Source organism: Heterodontus francisci, chromosome 36 (genome assembly GCF_036365525.1).
Source record: "Heterodontus francisci isolate sHetFra1 chromosome 36, sHetFra1.hap1, whole genome shotgun sequence".
In the NCBI taxonomy this organism is placed as follows: Eukaryota; Metazoa; Chordata; class Chondrichthyes; order Heterodontiformes; family Heterodontidae; genus Heterodontus; species Heterodontus francisci.
In genome coordinates this window covers 52,328,470-52,348,653 of record NC_090406.1, presented here as the reverse complement: position 1 = coordinate 52,348,653, position 20,184 = coordinate 52,328,470, and the positions used below count along the sequence as shown (strand labels likewise).

At 44.1% G+C, this 20,184-nt stretch overlaps 1 protein-coding gene across 1 annotated transcript in view; it reads left to right on the top strand.

The window, feature by feature from the left end:
- The window catches only part of rab8a (RAB8A, member RAS oncogene family), a 64,978-nt gene that overhangs the window by 31,797 nt on the left and 12,997 nt on the right, over window positions 1-20,184 (top strand). Inside the window, exons 3-5 of the mRNA XM_068016699.1 lie at window positions 10,508-10,568; window positions 11,628-11,705; window positions 19,724-19,813. Of these exons, the coding sequence (XP_067872800.1) occupies window positions 10,508-10,568; window positions 11,628-11,705; window positions 19,724-19,813 (229 nt within the window). The remainder of the gene's footprint in view (window positions 1-10,507; window positions 10,569-11,627; window positions 11,706-19,723; window positions 19,814-20,184) is intronic.

Below are 20,184 nucleotides of genomic sequence, written 5' to 3'. Positions count from 1 at the left end.
TCCTCAGAGTAGTGTCCTAGGCCCAACCAACTTCAGCTGCTTCATCAATGACCTTCCCTCCCATCGGAAGGTCAGAAGTGGGGATGTTCATTGTGCAATGTTCAGCACCATTCGCGACTCCTCAGATAATGCAGCCCGTGTCCATATGCAGCAAGAGCTGGACGACATCCAGGCTTGTGCTGATGTGTGGCGTGTATGTTACTTGCCACTTAAGTGCCAGGTAATGACCATCCCAAACAAGAGAGAATGCAACCATCTCCCCATGGTGTTCAATGGCATTACCATTACTGAATCCCCCACTATCAACATCCTGGGGGGGTTACCATTGACCAGAAACAGAACTGGACCAGCCACATAAATACTGGCTGCAAGAGCAGGTCAGAGGCTGGGAATTCTATGCCAAGTAACTCACCTCCTGACTCCCCTATGCCTGTCCACCATCTCCAAGGCACATGGGAGTTTGATGGAATACTCTCCCCTTGCCTGGATGGGCGCAGCTCAAACAACACCCGAGACTCCATCCAGGCCAAAGCAGTCTGCTTGATTGGCGCCCCATCCACCACCTTCAAGATTCACTCCCTTCACCACTGATGCGCAGTGGCAGCAGTGTGTGCCATCTGCAAGATGCACTGCAGTAACTCGCAAGACTCCTTCGACAGCACCTTCCAAACCCCTGACTTCTATCACCGAGAAGGACAAGGGCAGCAGCTGCATGGGAACATCACCAACTGAAAGTGCCCCTCTAAGCCACACACCATCCTGACTTGGAACTATATTGCTGTTCCTTCACTGTTGCTGGGTAAAAATCCTGGAACTCCCTAACAGCACTGTGGGTGTACCTGCACCCCAAGGACTGCAATGGTTCAAGAGGGCAGCTCACCACCACCTTCTCTAGGGCAATTAGGGATGGCAATAAATGCTGGCCTAGCCAGCGATGGCCACATTCTGTGAACAAATAAAAAAAAAATAAAGAAACTGCACACTAGCCTGTGTTCCCTACAAAAGCCACGCTGTATCTGTTCTTGTCTCTCCCACATGATCTGTAGCATCATCGTGATGGGTGGTAATCTTTACACTCTCTCAAGAATAACCCTTTCATTTCCTTATACTACACAGAGGTGTTATTTGGCCCATCATGTCCTGCAAGCGCTCTCAAAACAGCTTGCATTCCCTTTAATGTGGGAAAATCTCCCCATGTGCTTCACAGAGTGGCAAAAGGAAAAATATCGGCTGTCGGTAAAGGAATGGCACTCCATCATGGGAGAGGATGGAAGGAGTCACCAAGGGCTTGGTCTAAAAGAGGACTTCAGAGAAAGATTTTAGTTGTTTCCTATATTGCAACAGTGACTACACTTCAAAAGTAACTTTAAAAAATTTTAAAATTGAATAATTGTCTGTAAAGTGCTTGAGGCAGTCCTGAGGTTGTAAAAGAATGTAAGAAATAGGAACGGGCGTAGGTCAATCAGCTCATTGAGCCTGCTCTGCCATTCAAGATCAAGGCTGATCTACCTCAATTTCCTATACTATCCCCATATCCCGGCATGGACTTGATGGGCCGAATGGCCTCATTCTGTGCTGTAAATGACTCTAGTTCCCTTAGCATCCAAACATCTATCGATCTCTATCTTGAAATAATCAACGACTTAACATCTACAGTTCTCTGAATAGAGAATTCCAAAGATCTGCAAACGTTGGAGCAACATACCCTCTAATTCTTTTGTGGTCCGCGGCCGATTCATTGAAGTGCATGGACCCTTGTAAATTCTTGTGCGTGGGACCTGCAGCTTGCTGTGGCAGAGGCAGGAACCCTCACAACGTTTAAGAAGTATTTAGATGAGCACTTGGGATTAGAATAGTTAGGTGCTTGATGGCTGGCACAGACACGATGGGCCAAAGGGCCTGGTTTTTGTGCTGTATAACTATGACTCTAGTCTCTTTATTTAAGGAAGGATATACTTGCCTGACAGAGAGTGTAACGAAGATTCAATTAACTGATTCCTGGGATGGGGGTATTGTTCTATAAGGAGCCTAACTAGCATTTTATACAGCTCCATCATAACCTCCCTGTTCTTATATTCTATTCCTCGGCTAAATAAAGGCAAGTATCCCATATGCCTTCCTAACCACCTTATCTACCTGTGCTGCTGCCTTCAGTGATCTATGGACAAGTACACCAAGGTCCCTTGGTACTTGGTCCTACAAGCAGAATTTAGGGAGTTAGGAGCCAAGTTAAAAAGTAGGACCTCAGAGGTAGTAATCTCCGGATTGCTACCAGTGCCACGTGATAGTCAGAGAAGAAATGAAAGAATAGTCAGGATGAATGCATGGCTTGAGAGATGGTGCAGGAGGGAGGGGTTCAGATTTTTGGGACATTGGGACCGGTTCTGGGGGAGGTGGGACGATTACAAATTGGACGGTCTACACCTGGGCCGGACTGGAACCAATATCCTTGGGGGTGCTTTTGCTAACGCTGTTGGGGAGGGTTTAAACTAATGTGGCAGGGGGATGGGAACCAAATGAGGTCAGTAGAGAGTAAGGATGTAGTAACTAAAGCCTGTAAGGAACTAGATAATGAAGTCAGCGTGACTAAGGGAAAGAGTAGGCAGGGAGCAGATGATGAAAGCAAAGGGACTTGTGGTCTGAGGTGTATTTGTTTTAATGCAAGAAGTGTAGTAGGTAAGGCAGATGAACTTGGGGCTTGGATTAGTACCTGGGAGTATGTTATTGCTATTACTGAGACTTGGTTAAGGGAAGGGCATGATTGGCAACTAAATATCCCAGGATACCGATGCTTCAGGCGGGATAGAGAGGGAGGTAAAAGGGGTGGAGGAGTTGCATTACTGGTCAAAGAGGATATCACAGCTGTGCTGAAGGAAGGCACTATGGAGGACACGAGCTGTGAGGCAATATGGGCAGAACTCAGAAATAGGAAGGGTGCGGTAACAATGTTGGGGCTGTACTACAGGCCTCCCAACAGCGAGCGTGAGATAGAGGTACAAATATGTAAACAGATTATGGAAAGCTGTAGGAGCAACAGGGTGGTGGTGATAGGAGATTTTAATTTTCCCAACATTGACTGGGATTCACTTAATGTTAGAGGTCTAGATGGAGCAGAATTTGTAAGGAGCATCCAGGAGGGTTTTCTAGAGCAGTATGTAAATAGTCCAACTCGGGAAGGGGCCATACTGGACCTGGTGTTGGGAAATGAGCTGGGCCAGGTGGTTGACGTTTCAGTAGGGGACTACTTTGGGAATAGTGATCACAATTCCATAAGTTTTAGAATACTCACGGACAAAGACGAGAGTGGTCCTAAAGGAAGAGTGCTAAATTAGGGGAAGGCCAACTACACCAAAATCCGGCAGGAGCTGGGGAATGTAGATTAGGAGCAGCTGTTTGAAGGGAAATCCACATTTGATATGTGGGAGGCTTTTAAAGAGAGGTTGATTAGCGTGCAGGAGAGACATGTTCCTGTGAAAATGAGGGGTAGAAATGGCAAGATTAGGGAACCATGGATGAGAGGTGAAATTGTGAGACTAGCTAAGAGGAAAAAGGAAGCATACATAAGGTCTAGGCGGCTGAAGAAAGACGAAGCTTTGAAAGAATATCGGGATTGTAGGCACAATCTGAAACGAAGAATTAAGAGGGCTAAAAGGGGTCATGAAATATCTTTAGCAAACAGGGTTAAGGAAAATCCCAAAGCCTTTTATTCATGTATAAGGAGCAAGAGGGTAACTAGAGAAAGGATTGGCCCACTCAAGGACAAAGGAGGAAAGTTATGCGTGGAGTCAGAGAAAATGGGTGAGATTCTAAACGAGTATTTTGCATCGGTATTCCCCGAGGAGAGGGACATGACGGATGTTGAGGTTAGGGACAGATGTTTGATTACTCTAGGTCAAGTCGGCATAAGGAGGGAGGAAGTGTTGGGTATTCTAAAAGGCATTAAGGTGGACAAGTCCCCAGGTCCGGATGGAATCTATCCCAGGTTACTGTGGGAAGCGAGAGAGGAAATAGTTGGGGCCTTAACAGATATCTTTGCAGTATCCTTAAACACGGGTGAGGTCCCGGAGGACTGGAGAATTGCTAATGTTGTCCCCTTGTTTAAGAAGGGTAGCAGGGATAATTATAGACCGGTGAGCCTGATAGTGGTAGGGAAGCTGCTGGAGAAGATACTGAGGGATAGGATCTATTCCCATCTGGAAGAAAATGGGCTTATCAGTGATAGGCAACATGGTTTTGTGCAGGGAAGGTCATGTCTTACCAACTTAATAGAATTCTTTGAGGAAGTGACAAAGTTGATTGATGAGGGAAGGGCTGTAGATGTCATATACATGGACTTCAGTAAGGCGTTTGATAAGGTTCCCCATGGTAGGTTGATGGAGAAAGTGAAGGCGCATAGGGTCCAAGGTGTACTAGCTAGATGGATAAAGAACTGGCTGGGCAACAGGAGACAGAGAGTAGCAGTGGAAGGGAGTTTCTCAAAATGGAGACGTGTGACCAGTGGTGTTCCACAGGGATCCGTGCTGGGACCACTGTTGTTTGTGATATACATAAATGATTTGGAGGAAAGTATAGGTGGTCTGATTAGCAAGTTTGCAGACGACACTAAGATTGGTGGAGTAGCAGATACTGAAGGGGACTGTCAGAGAATACAGCAGAATATAGATAGACTGGAGAGTTGGGCAGAGAAATGGCAGATGGAGTTCAATCAGGGCAAATGCGAGGTGATGCATTTTGGAAGATCCAATTCAAGAGTGAACTATACAGTAAATGGAAAAGTCCTGTGGAAAATTGATGTACAGAGAGATTTGGGTGTTCAGGTCCATTGTTCCCTGAAGGTGGCAACGCAGGTCAATAGAGTGGTCAAGAAAGCATACGGCATGCTTTCCTTCATCGGACGGGGTATTGAGTACAGGAGTTGGCAGGTCATGTTACAGTTGTATAGGACTTTGGTTCGGCCACATTTGGAATACTGCGTACAGTTCTGGTCGCCACATTACCAAAAGGATGTGGGTGCTTTGGAGAGGGTGCAGAGGAGATTCACCAGGATGTTGCCTGGTATGGAGGGTGCTAGCTATGAAGAGAGGTTGAGTAGATTAGGATTATTTTCATTAGAAAGACGGAGGTTGAGGGGGGACCTGATTGAGGTGTACAAAATCATGAGAGGTATAGACAGAGTGGATAGCAAGAAGCTTTTTCCCAGAGTGGGGGATTCAATTACAAGGGGACACGAGTTCAAAGTGAAAGGGGAAAAGTTTAGGGGGGATATGCGTGGAAATTTCTTTACGCAGAGGGTGGTGGGTGCATGGAACGCTTTGCCAGCGGAGGTGGTAGACGCGGGCACGATAGCGTCTTTTAAGATGTATCTAGACAGATACATGAATGGGCAGGAAGTAAAGAGATACAGACCCTTAGAAAATAGGCGACAGGTTTATAGAGGATTTGGATCGACGTAGGCTTGGAGGGCCGAAGGGCCTGTTCCTGTGCTGTAATTTTCTTCTTTGTTCTTTGTTTTTCCTAGGGTCCTACCATCCATTGTATACTCCCTTGCCTTGTTAGTCCTCACACTTCTCAGGATTAAATTCCATTTGCCACTGCTCTGCCCATCTTACCAGCCCATCTATATCGTCCTGTAATCTAAGGCTTTCCTCCTCAGTATTTACGAAACCAATTTTCATGTCATCTGTGAACCTACTGATCATACCTCCTACATTCACGTCTAAATCATTAATGTACACTACAAACAGCAAGGGTCCCAGCACTGATCCCTGTGGTACACCACTGGTCACAGGCCTCCACTCACAAGAACAATCCTCGGCCATCACCCTCTGCCTCCTTCCAGTAAGCCAATTTTGGATCCAATTTGCCAAATTGCCCTGGATCCCATGGGTTCTTACCTTCTTAACCAACCTCCCATGGGGGAACCTTATCAAAAGCCTTACTGAAGTCCATATAGACTACATCAACTGCTTTACCCTCATCGACACATTTAGTCACCACCTCGAAAAATATCAATCAAGATAGTTCGATGCGATCTCCCCCTGACAAAGCCATGCTGACTATCCCTGAATAACCCCTGCCTCTCCAAGTGGAGATTAATCCTGTGTCTCAGATTTTTTTCCAATAGTTTCCCTACCACTGTAGACTCATTGTTAGACTCACTGGCCTGTAATTACCTGGTTTATCCCTGCTACCCTTCTTGAATAATGGTACCACATTCGCTGTCCTCCAATCGTCTGGTACCTCTCCTGTGGCCAGAGTGGATTTGAAAATTTGTGTCAGAGCCCCTGCTATCTCCTCCCCTGCCTCACATAGCCTGGGATACATCTCATCTGGGCCTGGGAATTTATCCACTTTTAAGCCTGCTAAAACAGCTAATATTTCCTCCCTTTCAATGCTAATATGTTCAAGTATATCTCAATCCCCCTCCCTGATCTCTACACCTACATTTTCCTTCTCCATCATGAACACAGATGAAAAGTAATCATTTGAAACCTCACCTATGTCCTCTGGCTCCATACACAGGTTGCCACTTTGGTCCCTAATGAACCCTTCTCTTTCCCTGGTTATCCTCTTGCCCTTAATATTCTTATAAAACACCTTAGGATTTTCCTTTATCTTGCCCACCAGTGTTTTTTCATGTCTCCTCTTTGCTCTCCTAATTACTTTTTTAAGTACCCCCTACACTTTATATACTCCCCTAGTGCCTCCACTGTTTTCAGTGCTCTGAATCTGCCATATGCCTCCTTTTTTCCCCTCCTTCAATCCTCTATGTCCCTTGATATCCAGGGTTCCCTGGACTTGTTGGTCCTCCCCTTCACCTTCACGGGAACACGTTGGCTCTGAACTCTCTCTATTTCCTCTTTGAATGACTCCCACTGATATGATGTAGACTTTCCTGCAAGTAGCTGCTCCCGGTCCACTTTGGCCAGATCCTGTTTTATCATATTGAAATCGGCCTACCCCCAACTCAATACCTTTATTTCCGGTCCATCTTTGACCTTTTCCATAACTACCTTAAATCTTGCAGAGTTATGGTCACTGTCCCCGAAATGTTCCCCTACTGACACTTCTACCACTTGTCCAGCTTCATTCCCTAGGATTAGGTCCATTACTGCCCCTTCTCTTGTAGGACTTTCTATGTGCTGGCTCAAAAAGCTCTCCTGTATGCATTTTAAGAATTCTGCCCCCTTTAAGCCTTTTGCACTAAGACTATCCCAGTTGATACTGGGGAAGTTGAAATCCCCTACTATTATTACCCTATTATTTTTATACCTGAGATTTGCCTACATATCTGCTCCTCTATCTCTGCCTGACTGTTTGGAGGCCTGTAGTACACTTCCAGCCAAGTGATTGACCCCTTTTTGTTTTTAAGTTCTACCCATATGGCCTCATTTGAGGAACCTTCTAAGATATCATCCCTCCTTACTGTAGTAGTTGACTCCTTGATCAACAGTGCAATGCCAGCTCCCCTCTCACCCCCTTCTCTGTCACGCCTGAAGATTTTATACCGTGGAATATTGAGCTGCCAGTCCTGCCCTTCCCTCAACCATGTCTCTGTAATAGCAATAACTGGCACTAAATAGCACACAGTAATTCTGGTGAAGTCTCATCAGGCCCTGTACGCTTGCACTTTACTTTGTAATAAAGGCTAACATAGCAGTTAGGATAGCAAGTGCTCTATAAATACAAGTCTTTCTTTATATGGAGAGCAGGAGTGAAGTGGCAGGATTTAAGAGAGTGAGGTTGGGCTGGCTGTAGGTAAAGAAGAGCTGAATGTCCAAAAGGCCAGAGTCAGAACATTTGAGGGGAGCGGTGGGAATATGAGGCTGGAGGATAGGATGGGATAAGATCATGGATTGACAAAAGAATGAAAACTTTAAATAGAATGTTTTGAAGGACTAGGAGCTAGTGTACATTGCTGGGAATAGGCATGGTGGGCGAGCAGGGCATTGTACAGTCCAGAATATGGTGGCTGTGTTTGGGCTAGTTGCAGCTTGTGAAGGGGGTGGAGACCATTGCAAGGAATATTGGTGATTGAGGCTGAAAAGGGCAAAAATGTAGATCAGCGTTTTGGTGTTGGAAGGGCTGAGATAGTTGTGGGTCATATGGAAATAAGCAGTATTGGGTTGTGCCAGATATGGGAAGAGAAGCCATTGGTAGAAATGCTGTGGTTGGACAGGCATGCAAAGGGAGTTCCAGTCAATGATTGTTGTGATCTGGAATGCAATATCTGAAAGGGCGCTGGACGCAGATTCACTAGTAACTTTCAAAAGGGAATTGGACAAATATTTGAAAAGGAAAAATTTGCGAGGCAATGAGGAAAGCAGGGGAGTGGGAATACTTGGATAATTCTTTCAAAAAGCTGGCATAGATAAAATGGTTTGAATGACCTGCTGTGCTGTCTGATTCTACGATGTGGTTGCCATCTATCACTTGGACAGACCGGCTTTGGCTGGAAGGGTGGAAGCTGCACTAGAGGGATTTGAATTCAAAGCTTTGGGAATCATGAGCACAGATTGGGGAAGTAATACATTCACGAAGAATGGCAGCTTAGAGATGAGGCAGTGATTGACGCAGACTGAGGGGTCAAGGGTATGTTTCCTTGGAGGAGGAGATGATTATATGGAGTTGTCAGGGTTGGTGTCTGGAGGAAGAGAGCCATTAAGCATCTGGTAGTTTAGGGGATGAGAGGCTTATTCAGTGACCAGGAGTTGAATGGGGAGGGGATCAAGGGTACAGGCCATTTCTGTAACTTCCCCTTATCCCACTAAGTTCTAACTGAGGTTGATAGATATTTGTTAAGTAAGAGTATTAAGGATTATGGAACCAATGTGGGTAAATGGAGTTAAGATGTAGATCAGTCATGATCTAATAGAATGGCGAAACAGGTTTGAGGGGATGAATGGACTCCTCCTGTTCCTGTGTTCCCGTCATTCTTCTCGTGTTAATCCTGAGTCTGTCCCCCCTTGTTACTGATTCACCAACAAGTGGAAACAGTCTTGATCCTCAAAATCTTTCCTAATTTTCAAAGCATCTTGGATCCCATTAGCTCCTCTGTTACAGTGTAGGGTGGGGAGGGTGGAGGCACTTTCTTTATCTTAACTGAGTGAAATTGCCAGTTGCTGTGCCTGCCTCAGTTTAGAGTTGCGGTCTCGCATCTACTAGGGAGTGGGTTGAGCTGCTTGTTTTATTTAGAGACATGTGCAGTGGCAGGGAACGGGTGTTGTTCCAACCTGCTGTGCCGGAGCAGTTGCATTCTGCCTTATGTCCTCAATTGACAATACAGTGCGAGGTACTGACAGCTGAAAGAGCTGTGGCTAGTTATGGAGTAGAATGGTTAGAGGCCTGGCAGCTGGTCCCCGTTTGCTGCGGAAATGACATGGGTTTTGAGCAGATATGGAAAGGGAAGAAGTTAGAAGTGTACAGTGGAATGAGACCAAGACCATTGGTGCCCAGATACTGTGCTCTGAACACCACCGTCGGGTGTCCAATTTGCATCCCCCGAGACTGATCAGAATGGTACAGAGAACAAGCCTGACAGTGCAGCATTTGAACCAAGTTAATCCTTCCTGATCGACTTCATACTGACAGTTCTTTAGGACACTTGTTGTTTGTACAGCCAGATTGACTCACTAATGGAACTGGGAGGGGTTGGCCTGTTGCTGGGTGCTGAAGTTCCACTCATTTCCTGAATCAGTAGGGTAGTCCTAACTGGGTGACCAGCTGGAATAACACATTTCAGGGTCTCTGAGCCTTGGCTGGATATAGAAGGTTTCTCCTGAATTCCCTATTGGATTTATTAATACCTTATAATTGGCCTTTATAGCCACTCCAGGCGCTGCTTCACAAACCACTGACCACCTCCAGGCGCGTATCCATTGTCTCTCGAGATAAGGAGGCCCAAAAGAAAGAAGATATTTGCATCCTCTAGTTTTGGACTCCCCCACAAGTGAAACATCATCTCTGCGTCTACCCTGTCAAACCCCTTCATAATTTTAAAGCTCAGCCTTCTCTTTTTCAGAGAAGCTCTCCTGGTCTCTCTCTTGTTCTCACTACCTTCAAGTCCGATCACAACTTTGAAGAGTCTGTCTGTGTTTGTCTCTTTTAGAGGAGGCTGACTTGTAGAGTGTTACTTGATTGGTGGCACTTGACACAGCCCAGTATCGCCCCACTGATTAATCCAAAGCTGCTGTAGGTACGAACTGTACTTGACATTGCTCTTGCATCTTATATTTAGGCCATTTACAGCAAGCTGGAGCAATCTTAATTAAATCCAACCCTTGTGAAAAAACAGTGTTAACACACTATAGCAATTAATCTCCTTGTATGAGTGGAGTAAAGGGATGTGTTTGGTTTAATCAGTAGAGTGCTTGTTAATCACATAGGTTTTATGAGCATCAGAGATGTTTGGATGAGACAAAGGACGTCAAAGTAAATGTGATGTCACAAAGGTTAATGGAAAGATTGACAACATCAGAGTGTAACTAAATCTGTTCAACTCTCCTAGGGACACAGCTGGGCAGGAGCGTTTTCGAACAATCACTACTGCTTACTACAGAGGGGCCATGGTAAGGTGTTGCTGGCATATCAGCTTCATATGTTATTAACCTGGTTAGCAGGTATTGTACTAAATGATGTGAAGGCTGGGTGATGGAATTACAAGGTGCCACTTGTACAGTTAGTGAGGGATGGGATACCATTCAAAGTCTAAAGTCGTCACAGGTTTAATTTTTTTTTAAACCTGAATGCTTAGCAAGTTGAGCTGGGAGTGCATGAGGGGGTGGGGTGTAAGCATTTGTGAGTTTTTGTTTAGAGCTCAGTAAATACTGTCCTGAAGTTACATGCTGTACCTGCATACTGACTTTTTGTCGGTCATTTACAGCACAGAAGGAAGCCATTCGGCCCATCGAGTCCATACCAGCTCTGCAGGGAGCCCTTCAGTCAGTCCCACTCCCCCACGTGATCCCCGTAGCCCTGCATTTCTTTACCATCCAATTTCCTTTTGAAGTCATTGAATTGTCTCAGCTTCCACCACTCTTGTGGGCAGCGAGTTCCAGGTCATTACCACCTGCTGCGTAAAAACGTTCTTCCTCATTCTTCCTGCTGCATCTCTTGCCCAAAACCTTCAATTTGTGTCCCCTAGTACTTGTACCATTACTCTAGATGGAGGAAGGATGTTCCCTATGGTGAGAGTGTCCAGGACCAGGGGTCACAATCTAAGGATAAGGGGTAAGCCATTTAGAACTGAGATGAGGCGGGATTCCTTCACCCAGAGAGTGGTGAGCCTGTGGAATTCTCTACCAGAGAAAGCAGTTGAGGCCAAATCATTAAATATATTCAAGAAAGACTTAGATATAGTTCTTAGGGCTAATGGGATCAAGGGATACAGGGAGAAAGCGGGCACAGGTTACTGAGTTTGGATGATCAGCCATGATCGTATTGAATGAAGCAGGCTTGAAGGGCCGAATGGCCTACTCCTACTCCTATTTTTCTATCTTTCGATAAAGATTATGACTGAGCTGTGACGTGTTAGTTGCACTCTGCTTGTTCCTAAGGGCCTTGGTAGGTGTTGATGAAAGTTGGAGGTTCTTCGTGCAGTGACTAATTTAACACTTCTGCTTTGACAGGGAATCATGTTGGTGTATGATATCACTAATGAGAAGTCCTTTGATAACATCAAGAACTGGATTCGGAATATCGAAGAGGTATATATTAGAAACCTATTGGGCTTTCCAAATAGACATGCAATTTTACTGTGTTTGCCTTGGCTCAGTGGTTGCGCACTTGCCTTTGAGATGGTCATGGCTTCAAACCCCTCCCCAATTTTAAGCACATGATCTAGGCTGGTGCTTCAGTGCAGTACTGCAGGAGTGCTGCTGCCTCTGTGCCAGAGGTGTCACCTCTCGGACTAGACATTTAAGAATGTAAGAAATAGGAACTGGAGTAGGCCATTCGGCCCCTTGAGCCTGCTCAGTCATTCAGTAAGATCTTGGCTGATCTGATTGCGGCCTTAACTCCACTTTCCTGCTTGCTGCCCATAACCCTTGACACCCTTGTCAATCAAAATCTGTCCAACTAAGCCTTCAATATATTCAATGATCCAGCCTCGCTGGGGAAGGGGTTTGACAGGGTAGACATAGAGATGATGTTTCACTTGTGGGGGAGTCCAAAACTATAGAGGACATAAATATACGGTAGTCATTAACGACCCTCTGAGAAAAGAAATTCCTCCTCATTCCCATATTAAATGGGAGACCCCTTAATTTGAATCTGTGCACCCTAGTTCTTGATTCCCCCATGAGGGGAAACAACCTCTTAGCATCTACCCTGTCAAGCCCCCTTAGAATCTTGTACGTTTAATAAGATCACCTCTCATTCTTTGAAACTCCAATATCTATAGGCCCAACCTGCTCAACCTTTCCTCAAAGACAAACTCCTCATCCCAGGAATCAGTCTAGTGAACCTTCTCTGAACTGCTTCCAGTACAAGTGTGTCCCTCCTTAAATAAGATGACCAAAACTGTACACAGTACTCTAGGTATGGTCTTGCCAATACCCTCGACAGTTGTAGCAAGACTTCCATACTTTTATACTCCAGCCCCTTTGCAATAAAGGCTAACATTCCATTTGCCTTCCTAATAACATGCTGTACCTGCATACTGACCTTTTGTCGGTCATTTACCACACAGAAGGAAGCCATTCGGCCCATCGAGTCCATACCGGCTCTGCACAGAGCTATTCAGTCAGTCACACTCCCCCACGTGATCCCCATAGCCCTGCATTTCTTTACCATGCAATTTCCTTTTGAAGTCATTGAATTGTCTCAGCTTCCACCACTCTTGTGGGCAGCGAGTTCCAGGTCATTACCACCTGCTGCATAAAATAGTTCTTCCTCATAATTCCCCCTGCATCTCTTGCCCAAAACCTTCAACTTGTGCCATTAGTTAATGAACAGTTTTTCCGTGTCTAAGATATCTAAGCCATGTCATAATCTTGTACATTTCTATTAAATCTCCCCTCGATCTCCTTTGTTCTAAGGAAAACAAACCCAGTTTTTCCAACCTAACCTTGTAACTAAAATCCTCCTCCCTGGAATCATTCTAGTAAATCTCCTCTGCACTCTCTCAAGGACCCTCACATCCTTACTAAAATGTGGTGACCAGAACTGGAGGCAATACTTCAGCTGGGGCCTAATCTGAGCTTTATAAAGGTTCGGCATAACTTCCCTGCTTTTGTACTCAATGTCTCTGTTTATGAAGCCCAAGATCTCATATGCTTTACTAACCATTATCTCAATATGTCCTGCCACCTTAAAGATTGATGCGCATGCACTGCCAGAGCCCTCTGTTCCTGCACGCTCTTTTTAGAATTGTGCCATTAAGTATATATTGTGTCTCACTATTCCTTTTGCCAAAATGCATCAGCTCACATTTGTCAGAATTAAATTCCATCTGCCACCTCTCTGCCCATTCTGCTAGCGTATCTATGTCCTGAAGCAGGCAGTTCATTTCAGATCCTCACTGTTTGCTGCACCTCCAAATTAGGTGTCATCAGCAAATTCTGAAATTCTACTCTGTATTCCAAATTCCTAGTCATTTATGTGTAGCACTGACCCTTGGGGAACACCACGATCTACCATCCTCCAGGCTGGAAAGCAACCATTTACTGCAACTTGCTGTTTTCTCTCAACCTAATTTTTTTTTATCCACTTGGACATTGACCCTCCTACTCCATGAGCCTCAATTTTGTTCATCAGCCTTGTATTCGAATGATTTCTTAAAATCCATATCAACAACATCTATCACAATCTCTTCTTCAACCTTCTGTTCATCAAAAAATTCAATTAGATTAGTCAAGCATGATCTGCCTTTTACAAACCTGCACTGGCTGTCCTTAATTAACTCTAACCTCTCTAAGTGTCGGTTGATTTTTTTTTTCTCCTGATTATTTCTGAATCCTTACCCACACTAATAAACTAACTAACCGGCCTATAGTTGCTAGGACTGTCCTTACACTCTTTCTTGAATAAAGATGTCACATTTGCCATTTCTCCAATCCTCTGGCACCTTCCCCGTATCAGGGAATATTGGAAGATTATGACAAGCCCTTCTGTCTCCATCCCCACATCCTTTAGCAAGCTGGGATGCAAGCCATCGAGACCAGGTGACTTATCTACCCTAAGCACTGCTAGCCTTTTTTAGTATAACCCCCCTTCAATTTTTACCCTATCCATTGCCTCTACTCTCCGCTTCTACCGATATTTTGTCAGATTACATTTTCTTAGTGAACACTGATATAAAGTACTCATTATTTTGCCTTGCCCTGCCCCTCTAAGCATATATTACCCTCTTTGTCCCTAATAGGTCCCACTGCACTCTTACTACCTGCTTGCCATTGTTATGCCAGTAGAAGATTTCGGGTTCCCTTTTGTACTGGCTGCCATTCTATTCTTCTTCTCTGTCTCTCTCTAATTTTCCCCTTACCTCCCCTCCCATCTTATTGTATATGGCCTGGTTCTCACTTGAAGAATTCGCCTGACATGCATCATACACCCTCTTTTTTTTGTTTCATCTTAATCTCTATCTCCCTAGTCATCCAAGGAGCCCCGTTATTGGTTTCCTTACCTTTCCCCCTTGTTGGAATGTACCTAGCCTGTACTCTTCCTGTCTGTCTTTGGCTCCATTCTACCCTGGCTAGATCCTGTCTCATCACATTGAAGTTAGCCCTCTTCCAATCTAGACATTTTGCCATATTTTGTTCCTTGTTTTTCTGCATTACAAATCTAAACCTTATGATATGATGGTCACTCTCACCCAAGTGCTCTCTGACACACTTGGTCCACTTGACCCACCTCAATTCCCAGTACCAGATCCAGCAATGCCTCCTTTCTAGTTGGGCTGAGAACATACTGATCAAGAAAGTTCTCCTGAACACATTTCAGAAATTCTTCCCCCATCCCTCCACCCTTAATCTTTACTCTAGAATTATCCCAATTGTTGTTTGAGTAATGCAAGGCCCCCAATATCACCACTCTATAGTTCTTACACATCTTTGATTTCCCTGCAGATTTCTCTTTCTCCCTATTTGGAGGCTTGTAGAATACCCCTAGTTTCGTGACCATATCCATTTTGCTTCTCAAATGCTAACCAAATGGATTTTGTCCTTGCCCCTTCAAGGACCACCTCCCTTTCCTGTACTGCAGTGACTTTTCTAATCAGGACTGCCTCCCCACCTTCATTTTTTTCCTTCTCTATCTTTTCTGAATACTTGATATCCTTGTATATTAAGCGCCCACTCCTTGCCATTTTTAAGCCACATTTCTGTTATTGCCACTACATCATTGTGATTGAAGTACAAGGATACTCAGATCCCCCTCTGCCACAGCATTCTGCAGTCTCTCTCCATTTAAGTAATCTGTTTTTCTATTGTTACTGCCAAGGTGGACAACCTCACGTTTTCCCACATTATACTCTATCTGCCAAATTTTTGCCCACTTACTCAACCTATCTATTTCCCTTTGCAGACTCTTTGTATCCTCTTCACAACTTGTTTTCCTACCTATCTTCATATCAGCAAACTTGGCTACAATGCATTTGGTGCCTTCATCCAAGTCATTAATAGAGATCATAGAGTTGAGGCCCCAGCACTGATTCCTGTGGCACTCCACTACTTACAGTTTGCCAACCTGAAAATGACCAATTTATCCCGACTCTGTTCCCTGTTAATTAGCTTGTCCCCTACCCATGCTAATATCACCCTGAACCCCATGAGCTCTTTTGTACCTTGTATAGTAACCATTTATGTGGTACCTTATTGAATGCCTTTTGGAAATCCAAATACACTACTTCTACTGGTTCCCTTTTATCCGCCCTGTTTGTTCATCCTCAAAGAACTCTTTATAAAAAAAAAAAATTTGTCAAACACTATTTCCCTTTCACAAAACCGTGTTGACTCTGCCAGATTGTATTGTGATTTTTTTTGTAGATGTCCTGCTACTACCTCTTTAATAATGGATTCTAGCATTTTCCCAACGACAGATATTAGGCTAACTTGCCTATAATTTCCAGCTTTCTGTCTCCCTCCTCTCTTGAACGGAGATGTTACATTTGTGGTTTTCCAATCCGCAAGGACTTTTTCAGAATCTAGGAAAATTACAACCGATGCATCCATTATCTCTGCAGCCACTCCCTTTAAGACCCTCGGATGCAGGTCATTAGGTCCAGGGGACTTGTCAGCCTTTAGTCCCATTAGTATTCCCATTACTTTTTCTCTAGTGATAGTGATTAATTTAAGTTCCTCACTTTTGCCTCTTGATTTTCTACTATTCTTTAGATGCTTTTTGTGTTTTCTATTGTGAAGATGGATGCAAAATACTTGTTCAAAGCCTCTGCCATTTCCTTGTTTCCCATTATTAACTCCCCAGTCTTACTGTCTAAGGGATCAATGCTCACTTTAGCTACTCTCTTCCTTTTTATATACTTGTCGAAGCTTTTACTTTTTAAAAAATTCTTTCATGGGATGTGGGCATTGCCCTTGACAGCTGAGTGACCTACTAGGCCAGTTCAGAGGGCAGTTAAGAGTCAACCACATTGTGGGTCTGGAGTCACATGTAGGCCAGACCAGGTAAGGACAGCAGATCTCCTTCCCTAAAGGCCATGAGTGAACCAGATGGGTTTTTATAACAATCAATAGTTTCATGGCACCATTACTGAGACTAGCTTTCAATTCCAGATTTTTATGAACTAATTGAATTTAAATTCCACCAGTTTGAACCCATGTCCCCAGGGCATTAGCCCAGGATTACTAGGTCAGTGACATTACCACAACACTACCCCCTCCCCCATCCATTTTTATATTTCTTGCTAGTTTTCTCTCCTCCAATTTCTCCCTCTTTATTTCTTCTAAGTCATCCTTTGCTGGTTTGTAAACATTTTCCCAATCTTCTGGCCTACCACTAACCTTCGCAGCATTTCACGCTTTGCTTTCAATTTGATACCAACCTCAACGTCCTTGGCCACAGATGGTGCATCCTTCCGGTCGAGTCTTTCTTCCTCAATGCAATATATCCTTTATATCTCCTTAAATGTCTAACTGCTTTTCTACTCTCTTACCTTTTAACCTATTTTCCCAGTCCACTTTAGCCAACTCTCTAACTGCCTTTATTTAAGTTTAAGACACCCAAACCTCTCCCCCTCTAACTGAATGTGAAATTCATCATTTTATGATCACTGTTGCCTAGAGAATCCTTTACCATGAGGTCTTTAATTCTGTCTCATTACACATTACCAGGTCCAAAATAGCTTGTTCCCTGGTAGGTTCTAGAATGTATTGTTCTAAGAAACTGCCTCGAATGCACTCTATAAACTCACCCTTCAGGCTTCCTTTGTCAATTTGATTTGTCCACTTGATTTAAAGATTAAAATCACCCATGATTATTACCATACCTTTCTTGCAAGCCCCCATTATTTCTTGATGTATACTCTCTCATACTTTGTAGCTACTGTTAGGGGGCCTATAAACTACTTCCACCAGTGACTTTTTCTCCTTTGCTATTTCTTATCTCTACCCAAACTGATTCTACATCTTGATCCTCTGAACCAAGATCATTTCTCACTACTATACTGATCTCATCCTTTGTTAACAGAGCTACCCCACCTCCTTTCCCTTTCCTCCCAAAATGTGCCTCACCCTTGAATATTCAGTTTCCAACCTTGGTCACCTTGCAATCATGTCTCTGTAATGGCTGTAATATCATACTTGTTTGTTTCTATCTGTGCTATCAATTCATCCATCTTGTTACGAATGCTGTGAGTATTGAGATAGAGCCTTTAGTTCTGCCTTTTTTCTCGACTCTGACCTTATTTTTTTGGTGCACTGTTATGTTTGTACGCTCTGTCCCTTCCTGACACATTGGTTCGCATAACCTGTATCATTATCTTGCTCTGTTTCCTTGTCCTTAAACTTCCCAAATCTCCCCTTACTTGAACCCTCCCTCCACCGCTTCCCGCTTCCCCAAAGCCCCCTCAACTGCCTTAGTTATACAATTTGCCAGGACACTGGTCCCAGTGTGGTTCAGGCGAAGCCTGTCCCAATGGTACAGCTCTTTCTATCCCCAGTACTGGTGCCAGTGTCCCATGAATCAACGCTTTTCTTCCACACCAATCTTTGAGCCACATATTCAACTCTGATTTTATTTGCCCTATGCCAATTTGCTCTTGGCTCAGGTAATAATCCAGCTATTACCTTTGTGGTCATGCTTTTTAATTTAGCCCCGAGCTGCTTATAGTCCCTCAGCAGAACCTGTTTCCTAGTCCTATCTATGTCGTTGGTACCCATGTGAACCGCGACAATTGGATCCTTCTCCTCCCACTCCCAAGTTCCTCTGCAGCTTTGAGGAGATGTCCTTATCCCTGGCACCGGGCAGGTAACCTCCCTCCCCGAGGCATTGTAGAGTCCAAAGCTCAGACTCCAGCTCATCAACCCTGAGCCGATGTTCCTGCAGACACTTACTGCAGATGTGGTTGCTGTGGATCACGCAGGTATCCACCAGTTCCCACATACACAGTTGCAAGACATCACCTGTCCTGCCATCTTTACTGTGATTTATTTAATAACTTAAGTGTAGAAATATCACTTGGCAATTATCTGTCGTTCGATCAATTGGTTTAACTAGTTAAGCTGTGATTTTAATGCAATATGTGTATCTTTCCAGTCCCAGTTAAAATACTGCCCCCATTTAATGAGAAAAAAAACTTAAAACTGACCTGCCTGCTCACCTAATTAATGCTTCTGGGCTTCAGCTCTCCTGTCTCGCTGCTGGTCTCTGGCTTCCTTTTTAGGACCACTCCTTTTTTCTAAAAGATCAGAGCAGTGCCTCTTCCCTCACTGCACCAAATTGCCACACTTAGCAAATTCCCAAGCTCATATTCTGTCACGCTGCACTCAGTCACAAACTGGTACTTTCGTGCCTGCTTGCTTCATGCGTTTAGCAAGACCACCTGCATTTGTACTTGCTGAAATTCTACAGAGCTGAGTGATGCACTGCTGGTTAGATAAACTGATTTAAAAGTAATTAATTGACTGTTAAGCATTTTGGACAGTCTGATGTGAAAGGCTGTATAGAAATGCACTTTTATTGAGGGCTCATGTAAATTGATTTTGTAACTCCTCCCTTTCCCACCCGTCTCCACAACAAAGGTCTAAGTATCACCCTTTAGAAGCATGTCAGTTAATGTAATGTCCAACCTTACAGGAAGGGGAGGTTTCAGTGAGGAGCTCGAGCAGCAGTTTAGCATGGGAATTGGACATGAGGCTTTTTTGTTACCAGTACTCAGTCCTGGGGAGGAGCTTGGAGGGGTTAGCGTGAGGAGTTCAGCTGGGTATTATGCCCATTTCCAAAATATTTTGCTCAGGATTACTCGCTCAGAATTAGGCTTTTTGAGATTAAAAATTCATCAAGATCCTCTAATACAAATCATTTTGGAAAAGGTAAGTAATTTGACACATTGAAGGTCTTCTCATGCATCTTTTTGTATTTAACTTGGTCCTAATGTTTTTGCCAATGTTACCTTGTGTGGTAGATAGAAGATTTGAGTGCATAGACTTGAGTGATTAGAGTCATGAAATGGGTGGGTGTTGAATAGTGAGGGTGTGGGTCGTCAGGATGCACACTGAATTCAGCTGCGATGTTTTCACTTCTGTTGCTTTTCTGTCTTCTGTCTCAGCATGCCTCAGCGGATGTAGAGAAAATGATCCTTGGGAACAAGTGTGACGTAAATGAGAAAAGGCAAGTCAGCAAAGAACGTGGAGAGAAGGTACGAGCCCCAGAACTCTTAACTGCAGCTGACTGATTGTGAGAAGCTTCGGTTCTTGCTTTGGGTATTCTCTCGGGTGCAGGGTGCTTGTCACTCCAAGAGCAAGCTTGAGTGTTTTGTTCAGGGTCGTACACATGCTAAGAAATATCTGACTACACTGTGATCCAGGAGGGGACCAATAGTGCTAGCTTGTGAGCAGAATCAGATATTAGCATCTTTTGCATAATATCCCCACATCCCTTTCCATTTTTCTTTGAAAATGACCGGAAGTAAGACCGTACCAGAAGCAAATTGTTAAGTATTATTTCAGAGAAAGTGACTGTAGAGTGGCGATAATGATCAGATTCAATCAGGGCAACTTGTATTCACTT